At 40.6% G+C, this 14,859-nt stretch overlaps 1 protein-coding gene across 1 annotated transcript; it reads right to left on the minus strand.

The window, feature by feature from the left end:
• Positions 1–8,270: 8,270 nt before the first annotated feature.
• LOC124146504 lies at positions 8,271–10,317 on the minus strand. Its single transcript, XM_046516817.2, has 5 exons — positions 10,291–10,317; positions 9,632–9,783; positions 8,783–8,902; positions 8,533–8,598; positions 8,271–8,381 (listed from the first exon to the last, which is right to left on the minus strand). The coding sequence occupies exons 2-4, from the start codon at positions 9,768–9,770 to the stop codon at positions 8,540–8,542; spliced, it is 318 nt and encodes a 105-aa protein (XP_046372773.1). The 5' UTR covers positions 9,771–9,783; positions 10,291–10,317; the 3' UTR covers positions 8,271–8,381; positions 8,533–8,539.
• Between the last annotated feature and the right edge of the window lie 4,542 nt (positions 10,318–14,859).

Consider the following 14,859-nt stretch of genomic DNA (forward strand, 5'->3'; position numbering starts at 1 on the left):
AGGGCCCCAGGAGAAACGAATTCAGGACAATGCTGGAGCCTGTGGGTGAACGGGGTCGCCAGGAAACCCTGCGCTTCCAGCGCCGGGAAGAAGAGAGGCAGGACAAGAGGCCGAAGGCAGCGGGCCGGGTGGTCACCTGGTCCGCCAGCTCGGAGGTGGAGGCCACCTCGGACGAAGAACCGAGTCTAGAGGCCATCGACGTCCATTTCCACTTGGATCGGACCAGGAGGGACCTGCTGGGGCAGCGGCGGGGCCTCTCGGTAGACGACCTCCTGGACCACCCTCGAGCCAAGCAGGGCGTCCAGAAGCCGGTCCAGCTGGTGGGGGGAGTCACCGTCTTCTGTGACCCGGCCACGTACCCCAGCCGGGTCGACAATGACCCAAGGTGGAAGGCCGCAGTAGGAGTTCACCCTGGGGACTTTGACCACCAGCAACTGGGAGAACTGGTGGACCTGTTGACGTCCTCCCCAAATGTCAGAGCCCTGGGAGAGGTAGGGCTGGACAGGACCACACCATCGCATACGCGGGCCCGGCAGGAAGAGGTGCTGCGGAAGGTTATCACCATCCCTACGGCAGACCAAATCCTGATGCTGCACCTGAGAGGGAGTAAGGGTGACCTCTACGGGTCGGATGTGCAGGGGTTGGCCCTCAGGCTAGTCAAAGAGAAGTTACCACCCACCCGGGTGGTTCATCTCCATAGTTTAACTGGGAGAGCCAGTGATGTGACTGCCTGGCTGGCGGAGTTCCCCAGCACATATTTCAGCATCAACTCCCTGGTGCAGGGGTTCGACAGGTGACAAAAGGAGGGTCTCCGGTCGATTCCTCGGAATCGACTGCTCCTGGAGACGGACTCCCCTCATCTCAGCCCTGGGGGAGGGGGTATCAATACCCCCCACAGGATTGGGGATGTGGCCATGCTCGTGGCCCAGGCCCGAGGGGTTCCGGTTGAGGAGGTCCTGCGCTGCGCCACCAGCAACGCCAGGGCCATCTACCGGATCCCCTAGAGTTGCGGGATAAGGTCAGCCCGGCATTCTTGTCGGGCATTGAGCAGCCATCTTAGCCCGGCATTTTTGTCGGGCAGGGAGCAGCCATCTTAGCCCGGCATTTTTGTTGGGCAGTGGGCAGCCATCTTAGCCCGGCATTTTTGTTGGGCATCTGGTGCAAGATCCAGGGGCCCGGTATTTTTACCGGGACACAAGAAACAAGGACGTACAGGCGTGGAGTTCTGTCCAGGACAGAGGGCAAGGGATCTTGGTTGGAGGACCCCCTTTGAGAATAGAAACTTGGAAGATGTCCAGGGATCTTGGTTGGAGGACTCCCATTGAGAATAGAAACTTGGAAGATGTCCAGGGATCTTGGTTGGAGGACCTTCATTGAGAATAGAAACTTGGGAAGCGTCCAAGATTTCCGAGAAGTAATCCAGGTCGGAAAATTAAGGCTGAAAATGGAGATCTAAGAAGTGTTTACTCGTCCCGAAGAGCTTTGGGACTCCGAGGTGGATATCTCTATAGAGGATGAAACGCCATAACCTCTGAAAATCCCGGTGGTCTACCAGGGCAGAATATAGGGTCCTACCCCGCCGCAGGTCCCAGAAGACGTCAGGTTCCTGTAAATAGGGGGGAGTGTGGTGGTCGGCCATGTCCGCCACTACTGCCGAAGATAACCGAGAGCCGCAGCCCGTGCCCGGGAAGCAGCAGGACCCGGAAATCCTCCCAGCCAATCAGCTAGCCGGGAGCCCATGAGGGAAACAGTCGAGTTCAAAGCAATCAAAGTAAGTAGACGTCTTTCTGACCTTTCGCTTAACTTTGTTAATATAGCCGACTCGCAATAGTGTCAACTAGTGCCACTGGTGCTATTATCGTCGGAATAGCACCGACATGAGTTCTCACTATAGCATATTGAATAATTGATATGTGTGTCTAACACCAAGACAGAGGTATTCAAATCTTTGAAATGAATTAGTAGATTTAAAAGAATATCTTTATGCGGCAGGAACGACATTAAAGGCTGTGTACAATCTAATATAAATTTAATATCTAATTATAAATGCGTTTTTACGCAATTACGACAATTACTACGCTAGCCTATTTTAACCAAAAAGCGTGATTGTGTATTGATAATGTACTAACTCAAGAACCGTCAATTTGGCTTACAATGGGGCAAACAGGAACTGCATACTTTTCATTGTCAATTCTGCTGTCGTTACAGATGAAATCTAAATGAGAACCTCCTTCGTTTGAAGGGGTAGCCTAGTTAATAAAACGTTCACGCGTCACGCCGAGGACCCAGGTTCGATTCCCGACATGGGTACAATGTGTGAAGCCCATTTCTGGTGTCCCCGCCGTAATATTGATAAAAGCTACCATACCCACTCATTCACTCTTCCGTTTACAGTTATACATCCAATTCCTGAGGAATTGTGAACAAACATGAAAACACCATTACTTCTTTTCACTGCCTGCCGTTATTATGGCATTCAATATAAAACGTTAACGCACTAGAGAATGATTATTCTCGAGTCTGTGCCGAAACAGTGAGTGAGAATGGTTTTACGCCGCTTTTAGCAATATTCCAGAAATATCACGGAGGGGGACACCAGAAATGGGCTTCACACATTGTACCCATGTCGGGAATCCAACCCGGGTCTTCGGCGTGACGAGCGAACGCTTTAACCACTAGGCTACCCGACCGCCCCCTGTGCCGAAACAGAGTCCATTAGGCGTACATGTAGAAGATAAAGTACTGGTGAAAATAATATGAATGGATCGAAAATCAATGTTGACACCAGGTGTTCGTGATGAAAAGGGTAAGCATGTCCTGCTTTACCGATAGGGGCCGTAATTCATACAGTTTGCATGAAAAGGTAAATGTATGTTTGTCACCTGTCGACTTCAGCCTGTAAACAATCAAGACTGGACAAGACAATCCAGTGACACGATAACGCGTTTACTGAATTTGTTGTCACTATAAACACCCTGCCATGATTGGGATTGTCGTGTTAAATTCAAGGTCCACCAACCACAGTGAAGGGGACAAGCTGCAATATTCAGATGCGCCTCGGTAAATGTTTGATTGTTTGTTTGTTTGTTTCTTTTTTCTTGTTAAACGCCACACTCAGCAATATTCCAGCTATATGACGGCGGTCTGTAAATGATCAATTTTGGACCAGACAATCCAGTGATTGACATTATGAGCATCAATCCACGTAGTTGGGATCGATGACATGCAACAACCAAGTCAGCGAGCCTGACCACCCGATCCCGTTAGTCGCCTCTTACGACAAGCATAGTCGCATTTTACGACAAGTATGGGTTGCCGAAGACCTATTCTAACCCGGATCTTCACGGGTCGCCTCAGTAAATGCACAATTCACATCCACAATGCAGATCAATCATCTTTAAAGCGCGGGGCATGAAATTTGTGATTGCTGCTAATAACATGCCAGTTAGTGCTATCGTTTTTGATTGTTCATTGTTTGTCGGTGTAGTGGCTCTATTGGTTCTTTGAGGCATGTTCGCAAGATTGAATTTACCACGTCTGCCCCACAGAATACTTAGTCAATAATCAATAACAAAACGAAATACATTCAGTTCTTGCTTGATGCATGTGACATGCAGTTATTTACCTAGTTCCATAGAAGACTCAGTCAATAATCGAAACCTATGATTGTTGGCTCGAATCCCGGTTCGCCCCGATTATGTTTTTAGGTTTGTCGGCACCATACCCGTACTCGTGGGTTTCACCGAAGAGGTAAACGTCTGAGGCCTGCATCACTTCGGGCTCTCCTTCCACATTAAGCTGGCACGCCGCGATATAACTGGAATACTGTTAAAAGTGGCGTTAAACCCAACTCGCAAGGCATGACTACAATAATACCAACTGTTCCCCGCAGGAGTTGGTATGCACACGTACATGCTTGTGATGTTACACTTCAATATTGACTTTTATCACATTACTTTTAATTATGGTTGTAATGCATCATTAAATACAATGTCTATTCATGAATACTGTAAACACACCCAAGAATATTCAGCTGTAGCTGACTGACACTTTACTATTTCATGATGTTTTACAATGGTCAAATGTATGATCGATGTCATCAGAAAGGATGCATCTATAATTATCATGCACAGATCAATGAATATGTCATTGTCAAAACGAACCACTCTATTTCCAAACCGAAGCAGAATCACACAGTTTTTCTCATTGCACTAGACCAGTAGCTAAGCTGTATGACGTGCGGCTTGTTATTCGTACAGTCAAGCTACAGAATGACACCCAATTGCTTACAACTGATATGTAAAATTGTAGATCCAAAATAAAAGAAACCAAATTGAAAAATCATGATCCTGTGAATATAAGATTTAAAAAGATTCTTGTATCTCATCGATTGAAAATAATTTAGTGACATATGCAACTAATGAATACCATTTCAGTAAATCGTTTCACTGTGACGATACATGTCTAACAGTCAAGAACTCGATCCAGTTGGCCCTTCAAACAAATGAAAAAGACCAGAAATTGTGAACGCTAACAATTGTATTCGATTATGATTAAGACAAGGCGACTGGAGCAAATTCGAAATACATCTTAAAACACTGATTTACGATATTACGATATGTCCATATAAATTGCAAGTTTCGGCCAGAAATTTATGGGTATAAATTTCCGTTTATCGAATTCTCACCAACCCACGCAAATCTGATCATAAAAACATGTAATCGGTATCTTTCGCAGCACAGTTGAAGCCCACTGGGACGAGAGAATTAGTTCGACCTATTCGGGCTTCGAAACTTCTGGGGGCGGTCGAATAGCCTAGTGAATAAGGCGTTCGCTCGTCGTGCCGAAGTCCCGAGTTCGATTCCCGACATGGGTACAATGTGGGAAGCCAATGTCCCCCGCTGTGATGGAATATTGCTAAAACAACCTGACTCACTCACTCACTCACTCACTTACTCACTCACTCAACCTTATGACAAACTTTGATGTTTCACGATCTGTCGAGTTTAGGCCGTTATAGTTAGTATACAAATTCTCACTTGTAATATGTTTAAACCTTTAACTCTTGAGACCGAACATTGAGTAATTTATCACATCCAGTTCACCACATCCTGGTCACTTTTTGGTTAAAATATGATAACCATAATAAGAGTATTTTCTACACATTCGAGACAACAGCTGTGAGACGGCATCACTACGGCATGATGTGATGCTTTGGATGACGTTGTGTTCTTTAATGACAACTGAAAAGCTGTTCAAAGCGTTGTGATACTCATGTCTAAAGCGTATACATGACACAATTAATACTACTACTTTATACTACTTCCGCTTTCTTCCCAAATAGCTGGTCATGGGTTCAGATTGGCCTGCCAGCACCATACGCATCCACTACCTGCGTCATATTAGGCATTCCTCTACTCTACTTTGAAACATGCATATTGATACTTTGCGTTGGTTGGATTCTACCTCGTACACGGCATTGTGATCACATAAAACATCAATAATAACAACAGTAGAACATGCATGTTTTGCTATTCATTAATAATTATTGCATTTGTACATGCACTTCTTATTATTATCATTGTTTTATAAGTTATTTTTGTGGACGCATACATCTTTTGTGATAAATTTGGTTACAGTTTCTCATTACGCTATCCAAATTCACACTCATTAGAATTATGCTCTAACTAGTACAGTCGCTGGTAGATGTGAAGAGCCTATCTTTCGCTAAATTCCCCATATAGGTGTCTTCACGATACAACTATATCGATGGAGGTATGGGTGTAAGCATGGATGGATGTGTCTGTTAGTGTTTGTATGTGTGTGTAACGGACTCACTGTATATAATTGAGTCTGGACCGGACAATACAGTTATTGACATCATGAGCATCGATCCACGCAATTAGGATACGATGACATGCATCAACCAAGTCAGCGAGCCTGACCACCCGGCCCTTGATCCAAGTTATTTTGCTTGGGGCATAGTGTCTGCAATAAAGACAAGTTTTCTCAGAAACTACAGAAGTAAGCATATCTAAGAGATACTTAGTTATTATTCACGAGAAGGGGCCTTTTGTGCATAAAATTTACATCTAATCATTTTTTCTGATGACATAAAGCGGCCCAAGAGCATATCTCTTTTGAAGGTATAAGGACTCTTTTTTGAATTTTATATTCACTACTAAATGAACAAATATAATTATAATGGCGGGGGATAGAGATAACGCTGTTTTCTTCTTACAGATGGATCCAAGGATGGTGGCACAGTTGCTAATGTCACTATCATTGGATCCAGAACACTATCTTCAAGATTACCATATAACAGTTCCATATTCACAGTGGAAGCAAATGTCATTTTAACAGCACTAAAATATATCAAGAACCAATCTGAACATACACAGCTTATCCTTTTTCCCATTCTCCTTCGTGCGTTCGGGCTATGACAAAATATGTCATGTAAACATCCACTCTTGGTCGACATATTTGCGTGTTATATGATCTGGCGTGTTTTAATAGCTACTGGCCAATATGACATCGTCTTTTGGTGGTTACCCAGCCATGTTTCAATGGCCGATACGGCTGCAAAAACACTCAACAAATCTGTGACACCACTTCTTAGTCCATACAGTGATTATAAACTTAAATGTTACATCAAAGATCTCATGCAAAGGAGTGAGTGAGTGAGTTGGGTTTAACGCCGCTTTAACAATATTCCAGTTATATCACGGCCTGTCACCTTAATGTGGGGGGAAAGCCCAACGTGTGATGCAGGTCTCAAACGTGTACCACTTCGGTGAAACCAACGAGCACGTGTATGGTGCTGACAAACCTAGAAACATAATCGGGGCGAACTGGGATTCGAACCCACAATCATAGGTTTCTGGCATGTTCAAGGGACACGACTCTGCACAGCGAATCGCGGCGCCTTAGACGACTGGGCCACCCGTGCCCCCTCATGCAAAAGAGGGACACCCGAGTAGGTGTAAATACGCTACATGAAATTACACCAACCATCGGTTACACCGATTTTGGTTAGTCAGTCCAGATTTGGAAAGATCAAAAGCCGATGACGTCGTATTGGCCATTGACGCTAAAGTCATGAACATTTATTGAAAGGTGAGGACCCTCCATTCTGCATCCCTTGTGATGAAAGATTAATGTTTCAAATCATCATCTATTAAAGATCTTTTTCGTAGAATTAATTCTCGTTTAATTATTGGCTTTTAAAGGATATAGAATTATTTGAAATATTTTTGTTAATATTTTTTTTAAAACATGTTTTCAAATTCGCAACTGGGATTGTTTGTGGTTGAATCCTCGAAGGCGGTTCAAGTACAGTGATATCAGTGTCCCCCCTGTGAGGGTACATACGTTCCACATGTATAATGTATATGTATTATTTGTATTTAACACTTTGAATGCTAACTCTAAATGCACACAGCCGTCTTGATGTACATATTATATTTATCTCTGTACTTTATGTATGCTCTTGTACCACCGTCGGTGGTCTATGGAGAATAGAGAATCTGATATCAGTAGGAATGTCTAACTATATGTCGTCATGATATGGCTGAAATAGTGTATTGTATTGTCGATGTGACGTTAACATTGAACTATCTCACTCATTCGCTTAACATAACGACCCGTGAAGATCCGGGATAGAATAGGTCTTCAGCAAACTATAAGGCGACCATGCGTGTCGTAAGAAGCGACTAACGGGATCGGGTGGTTAGGCTCGCTGACTTGGTTGATGCATGTCATCGAATACCAATTGCGTGGAATTATTTTCATGATATTAATCACTGGATTGTCTGGTCCATACTCGATTATTTACAGACCGCCGTCATATAGCTGGAATATTGCTGAGTGCGGCGTTCAACAACAAACAAACACTTAAACATCATATAACTTTCTCATCTAATGATGATATTATTTGAAAAAAGACATTTTTAAACTGCAAAAGATGTCAGTGTAGAACAATGTGAACATACATATGCTCATGTCATATCTCCTTTTGAGGAACTACCTTTGCTGGTAATGTTGTACAATTAAACAAACGACAAACAAAACAAATATTGTATATCAGATATACTTGATATGATATACATTTTGCTGATTATGTTGTTGTACGATTGCAGATCAATATTATGTTGAACGAGATGGTGGCAGTGAACACATTAAAAATTAGATACAAGCATTACATATTGGATCACCTGCTGTCTGAAATGACACCTGTAAAGACGTCTTTAATAAGCAAGACACAACAAAGGTGATTGTTATAATTATTTATTGAAACTATTGACTTGTGGGAACACTATTCAGGAATACATCCTCGAAATCGCCTTCAAAGTGCGATGCCAGTGTCTCTTCAATAGAGTGATCTACAAAAGAAATACATCAAATCATATGATCTTGGCATATTTGACATGAAATTATTGCTGAAGCATACATTTTCAGATACAGTTAGGTTGAACGGATGACGGTTTCTACTGTATAAAACGGATCATTGCAGTAAGATTTGCTCCACCTTACATTTGACTCACTGCTCCAAGTTGTTGATGCTCCTTGCGAACTCTTCCAAACTCACGCTTGAGTCTCCTAAATGGAGAAAGGATGTTGCAGTCAGTCAGAATAAATGTTCAGGAGTCAGATTTATTCGGGAAAAGGGTCCACATTACCCATGAGAGTAAAAAAAATACAAACATTTGACAAATAATTACATTATTTTAAAAGTAATAAACATTTCATTTGTATTAATGAAGTTGAAGGCAAAAGCTCTTACCATTTTCATCTGAGAACGAAAGGAGCTCCATGGCCGATCGTCTGTCCATTAGCGTCTCAGCTTCGGATAGGTCAATTGTGCCGTCCATGTTTGTATCAAGGTTATCCACATTACGTTTGCCTTGAAAGAAAATAGTCATTTTTGGAAAGATACAAAATGAAAGAACACGAATGCATTTTCGGTTAAGGAATATGAGATAGTGGTCACTTTTAATCAGGCTATGAGTATTGATATCAAATGAACATATTTATATACATCTACAGTAACATTCCAAAACATATTCTCTTTTCCATTTCAAATCGTCATCGTATGTAGCTCTTCGGCTGGCTGACTAAGATTTACATCAAAACAAATAGCGAACCACATTCTGTCTCATTCTGTAGTGCTTAATGACATGGTCACATTTTCATTATGTCCGTTTTCTAGAAAAGACTATTCCATGTAATATTTTCATACATTCAAAAACAATGTTTGGTTATTTCTGTGTCCGTTTTTTCAGCAATATTCCAGGTAAAATAACAGTGGTCCTTAAATAATTGGGTGTGGCACAGACAATCCAGTGACTTATATCATGAGCATCGGCCTACGCAACTGCATGATTATAGAAAGCATCTTGTCGGTTACAATTTTTAAACTGAAAGCAGAGTTGGCTTTCGAAGCATTTCATTTATTACTTCCATTTGAACCTGATGTAAAAGAAGGAGGTTAATGTACTTGATACATCACCGATTATGTACTACTACAGCCGCTCATTGTTCTATAACTTAAACCGTAACTCCATTACAGTTTGGGAAAATAGAAGATACTGTATGTCAGGCACTTAATGAAGTACTCTTTGGCTTCGCTCACCCAACAACAGCTTGGCTCCAGTCAATGCTAGTCTGCCAACTGTGCGCCATCTAACGAACCGTCGTCTCCGTCGTCCCCAGGCATCAGACTGAGGGATTGAGACTATGGCCACAAGCAGGAGGACAAGGAACAAACGCATCTTGGGATGTATTCTGTAGTGAAAATAAATTGTTTTAGCGTGTGAGCGAGTTGGGTTTAACGCAGCCATTAACAGTTATATCACGGCGTGTCAGCTTAATATGGGAGGGAAGGCCGAAGTGATGCAGGTTTTAGACGTTTACCACTTCGGCGAAACCCACGAGCACGGGTATGGTGCTTACAAACTTAGAAACATAATCGGGGTGAACCGGGATTCGAACCCACAATCTGGCGTGCCCAAGGAACGCAACTCAGCACAGCGAATTGCGGCGCCTTAAGCGACTGGGCCCCCCGTGCCCCACTGAATTGTTTTAAGAAGCCGCATTCTCAAGTGGGTGTGATTATTGTTGCTGATTGCCTTATGAAGCGCTGATTACTTAAGATGTAATGGATTTGACGACTTACTATCATTACAAACAATTAAATCCTCAGTTAAATCCACATTTTGTAACCAATGCCAACTGAAATGAAAAAGTTACATGTAAACTAATCAGACAGATAGTGCATAAAGTATTACTCACCAGAAGGACACGAGACAGGTCACAGTTGTTATGAATGTCGTGTCCCTGGTATTTATACATTCTTTCCGTTCATCAACCCGTGAAGTGAATCTGTTGCCAAAATATGTTAAGTGCCTGTTTGACAGAAACGTGTAAATGTAAATATGAAAAGAGATAAGTATCTACTTAGTCCACACCTCCTAATTGTCCTCTTTACGAGGGCTGTGTGTGAAGTGTATTTGTGTGTAATATTTATTTAAAAACATTTTGTTTGAGAATATTTAAAAGAAACTTATCACACCTCCATGTCAGAATATTCAGATCTAATTGGTTCATGTGATACTGATAAAATTCTACGTATCTCAAGTGGGAGGGAAATACATTTCTGAGCGGGACAATATATCCCGTATACCCCGCCATGAAGAAAACAGGCTGCACGTGTATTTATGAGCGAGGCCATATATCTTGCACCCTGCTACGAAACACAAAGCTGCACATTGTTTACGAGTCAAAGAATGACACGAGAGACATCACAAGTTACCCTTAGCTCATTCGAGCAACGGTTTTCTATCTGTTTTCAATTTGTTTTAATTTTTAATCGTTGTGGCAGTATCACACGGGGTATATGTGAATTTGTGCGTCCCACGTTAGGTTTAAAACCACGAGCTGGATACTGCTACAACTTCTAATATTTGTGTACCAGAGGTGTATATGTCCATCTCTGAGAAAAATATATTTTCCATTCAGCAAACACTGGAAGCCTTCAAAACAACTGACGCATGAAAATACCACTGGGTCACAGGTCAATTGAATTTGTAGTATAAGCGCACTTTACAGATATTGTCTCGGTGGGGCGTCCTCTGGACACTTTGGTTCAGCTGCTGTCACATCACGACTTTAACATATATCACAGGGGAAAGGTCAACAGGAAAGGTGACATCGATTTCGAGTAGTTCACATAAGTTTGATAAATACATGATCCATATGTTTGAAGTAATTTGTTACTTATTGAATATTGAGTCACGGTCAAAACATTGTTTTCTATTCCTCCTTGTAATGACAAACATGTATATACCATATCGCAATAGCTTGAAACTTAAAAAAACATTGGGGACAGAGAATCCGAAATTCGTCGTAGTTCTTAAGTTCTTAAATGTGTACCCGAGTCTGTAAATGTGTACGTGGGGCTATTGTTGTGCATATAATACAGCACTTACATAACTGTAATGTCTTCAAATCTGCACATACCCCATTTCGCAAACTACAATGTATATTTATCTATGCTGTAAAACAATATACACTAAAACCTCGCTGAATCCTCCAGAGCGCTAAGAGAAATTCTATCTCTGTTGTGGAAAATTATTTTTTTCCGGGTTTTTTTCCACGATCTACCCCAAACATCCCAAGAATATCAAATGGCCGGTCAACAACATAATACATAAACACACTTCATACACACCCCTCCCGAAGAGGACAATTAGGAAGTGTGAACTAAAGTAGATACTTATCTTAGCTAAGCTGTATGACGTGCGGCTTGTTATTCGTACAGTCAAGCTACAGAGTGACACCCGATTGCTTACAACTGATATGTAAATTTGTAGATCCAAAATAAAAGAAACCAAATAACAGGTCCCATTTTAATTCTGGAAACCCAAAAGTCCAGAAACTCTACGGTCTTTGCCCAGTCTCGGTCAAAGGTATTTACAAAATTAAACATGCTGTTTTTGTGGGGACATACCAAGGAAGAAAAAATGAAAAAAAATTGTTCAAAAGCTCAATATTTACATTATGTCGCCCATGGGCAGGCCCGGGCGAAATATTTCAATATTGCTATAAAATCGTTAAATTAAGTTAAAATGAGTTAAATTTTGTGTCATGATACTTAAAAGATATACATATATGTATTTGCGAAACAAAAACATGAGTTTTGAGTAAAGGAAAATATTCTCGTCCATGAGCCTGCCCATAGGCCAAACCTTTCTCTCGCCCATGGGCGAAATATTTCAATATCGCTATAAAATCGTTGAATTAAGTTAAAATGAGTTAAGTTTTGTGTCATGATACCTGAAAGATATACATATATGTATTTGCGAAACAAAAACATGAGTTTTGAGTAAAGGAACATATTCTCACCCATGCATGGGCGAAATATTTCAATATCGCTATAAAATCGTTGAATTGACTTAAGATGAGTTAAATTTTGTGTCATGATACTTGAATAAATACATTTAATGTATTTGCGAAACAAAAACATGAGTTTTAAGTAAAGGAACATATTCTCGCCCATGCATGGGCGAGAAAAAGGTTTGGCCCATGGGCGAGAATATTTTCCTTTGCTCAACAGCTTTAGTTTCGCAAATACATAAAGGTGTTATAAGCATGACACATGATTCAACTCATTTTACCTTAATTCAACTATTTAAATATTTCGCCCATGTTTTCGGCACTCCCTTTAAATAATTAACTAATAGTGTACAAAGTATATTGTATCATGTGAAATATACTTTATATTATATCATTACATTGCTATTTAAAAAGGGCCTTTGGTTGGATGTTTCCTTTACAGAAGTTTTACAAATTTCACCTTTTTTACATATTGCAACAATCTTTAATGAACCCGGCCTTACCTCTCAAAACGTTCTGACAGTTTATCATACGAATTAATGCGCGTGTACACCAATTCATTGGCCATATTTTCCAACACATTAAAGTTTAGTTAGTTTCTTTTTCATTTCCCATTTTTATGTCTCGTTGATACATCACACTGGGAAAGTAAGTGACACTAGGTATGCAATATACAGGTACACGTGCAGTCTCGAACTGACCAATGGGAATTATGTTTACAGGCGATTGAGGAAAACTTGAGTGAATATTGTGACACTAAAGCAACTTTTAAATGCATTGTTACTTTTGGTATGAAAATGGTAACAGTTCAGAAAAAAAACAAAAGCCTTCTTATGATAATTCTCATATTCTCATCAGGATGTTGTATCTAATTACAGTGTCGGCCTTATTTACAGGTGATTCTACAATACCTGCTCTCTGTCAATTACGATCTACCACACCACGCGTGAATAAACAGTTATGCAGGTGTTGCTGTGGGCAAATACCTAGCCTGAAAATGTATATTTTTTTGGTGGATACATGTATTACAAATTTTCGTTGATATGTGGATATATTAAGCACAAAGACCAAAAAAGGTTTATGAAAGATGAATCAGTGCCTTGATATATTCAACGAGATGTGTATCATCGTTTAATGGCGTCATTCAATAAAAGTATGTTTTGAGGAGATATCAAAGGAACCGCCCAATATACACAGTGTCGTCCGGTGAACTACCACCCCACCCTGTCCATAAAAGTTATGTAATCGGTACACAAATCTATTTGATGCGAGTCAGTGTAGAAGGAGTTTGAATTACGTCCGCCACTGGCCACAGAAATCCTCAAAGTATAGTAACAATCAATAAGGCCAATGCCGTACTAATTACCTAGCAACGCACGTAACAACGGCTGTCAATCTGTCTGCTACAGCTACCATACCATCATCCCTGTCACAACTTGCATATTAACGGATTATTCAAAATATTAATTGTAGAAACGTCGTTAAGAGACTAACGTACGTCGTATTCAGTCCTCAACTGGATGTTACATTCCTTATATCAGCTAACAGCCCTGTTTATGAAAATATTTACTAGACATAAGATTTAAAGACAAATAAAATCAATTGTAAGACCGCATAGACCATAAAACCGAATAAAATATGTCTTGGTATCATCTCTTGTGTATTAGATGATGATAATAACCTGAAATGTTATAACGTTAGATTAAGAAGGAGAAACACCAAAGTGTTTTACAATACTTGGAAACATGAGCAATAAGTTGTAGCAACATAAACATGCATGGAATAGGGAAAATAGTGAAAACAAATTGCAAAGGATTTTTTAAAACATGCAGACAAGTGCAGTTTTAGACAGTTGTGTCTACAGGTTCTACTACACCAAATCAGAACTGGTTGTGACAGTGCGGTTTTCGTAGGGCTGTGATTGGATGATATTGTGAAAGATTTTTATGTCTTTTAAATGTACATCCATCCAGCAATTAAAACTGCCCATATTTGTCAATATTTGGTGCTGACTTTTTTAACAAGATGACTTATGCTTTATGTGAGCACAGCTATTTTCAAATAGGCGACATTTGGTGCGGAACTAGGGTTGGTGTGTTCACCTTCCTGTACTCGGAAAAGGAGCTGACTAACCTAGCCAAAATTTGTGTTTTTACTGCAGCTTTATATATATGTAAATGTAATGGCGCTTGAATGCCTAGTTATTTTTTAAAAAGATATAACGTTACTATAGAAGTCTATAGGAAAACATTTGGTTGTGTGTAACCAGTAAGGTTAAACAGTGTCCACCAGACAATCTCAGGTGGCTAACGCCATATCTCCCATCAAGTCAGCTCTATTTTTAAGCGCATAATTATTTTTTTTCATTTTGAATCAAAGGAATTACAAAAAATCATATTTAACAAACCTACACATTACCAAATACAAAACTTTATAACCCTTTCTAGACTTCGTTCCAATTAACCT

This window comes from Haliotis rufescens, unplaced genomic scaffold (genome assembly GCF_023055435.1).
Source record: "Haliotis rufescens isolate VD_foot unplaced genomic scaffold, xgHalRufe1.0.p SCAF_23, whole genome shotgun sequence".
In the NCBI taxonomy this organism is placed as follows: domain Eukaryota; kingdom Metazoa; phylum Mollusca; class Gastropoda; order Lepetellida; family Haliotidae; genus Haliotis; species Haliotis rufescens.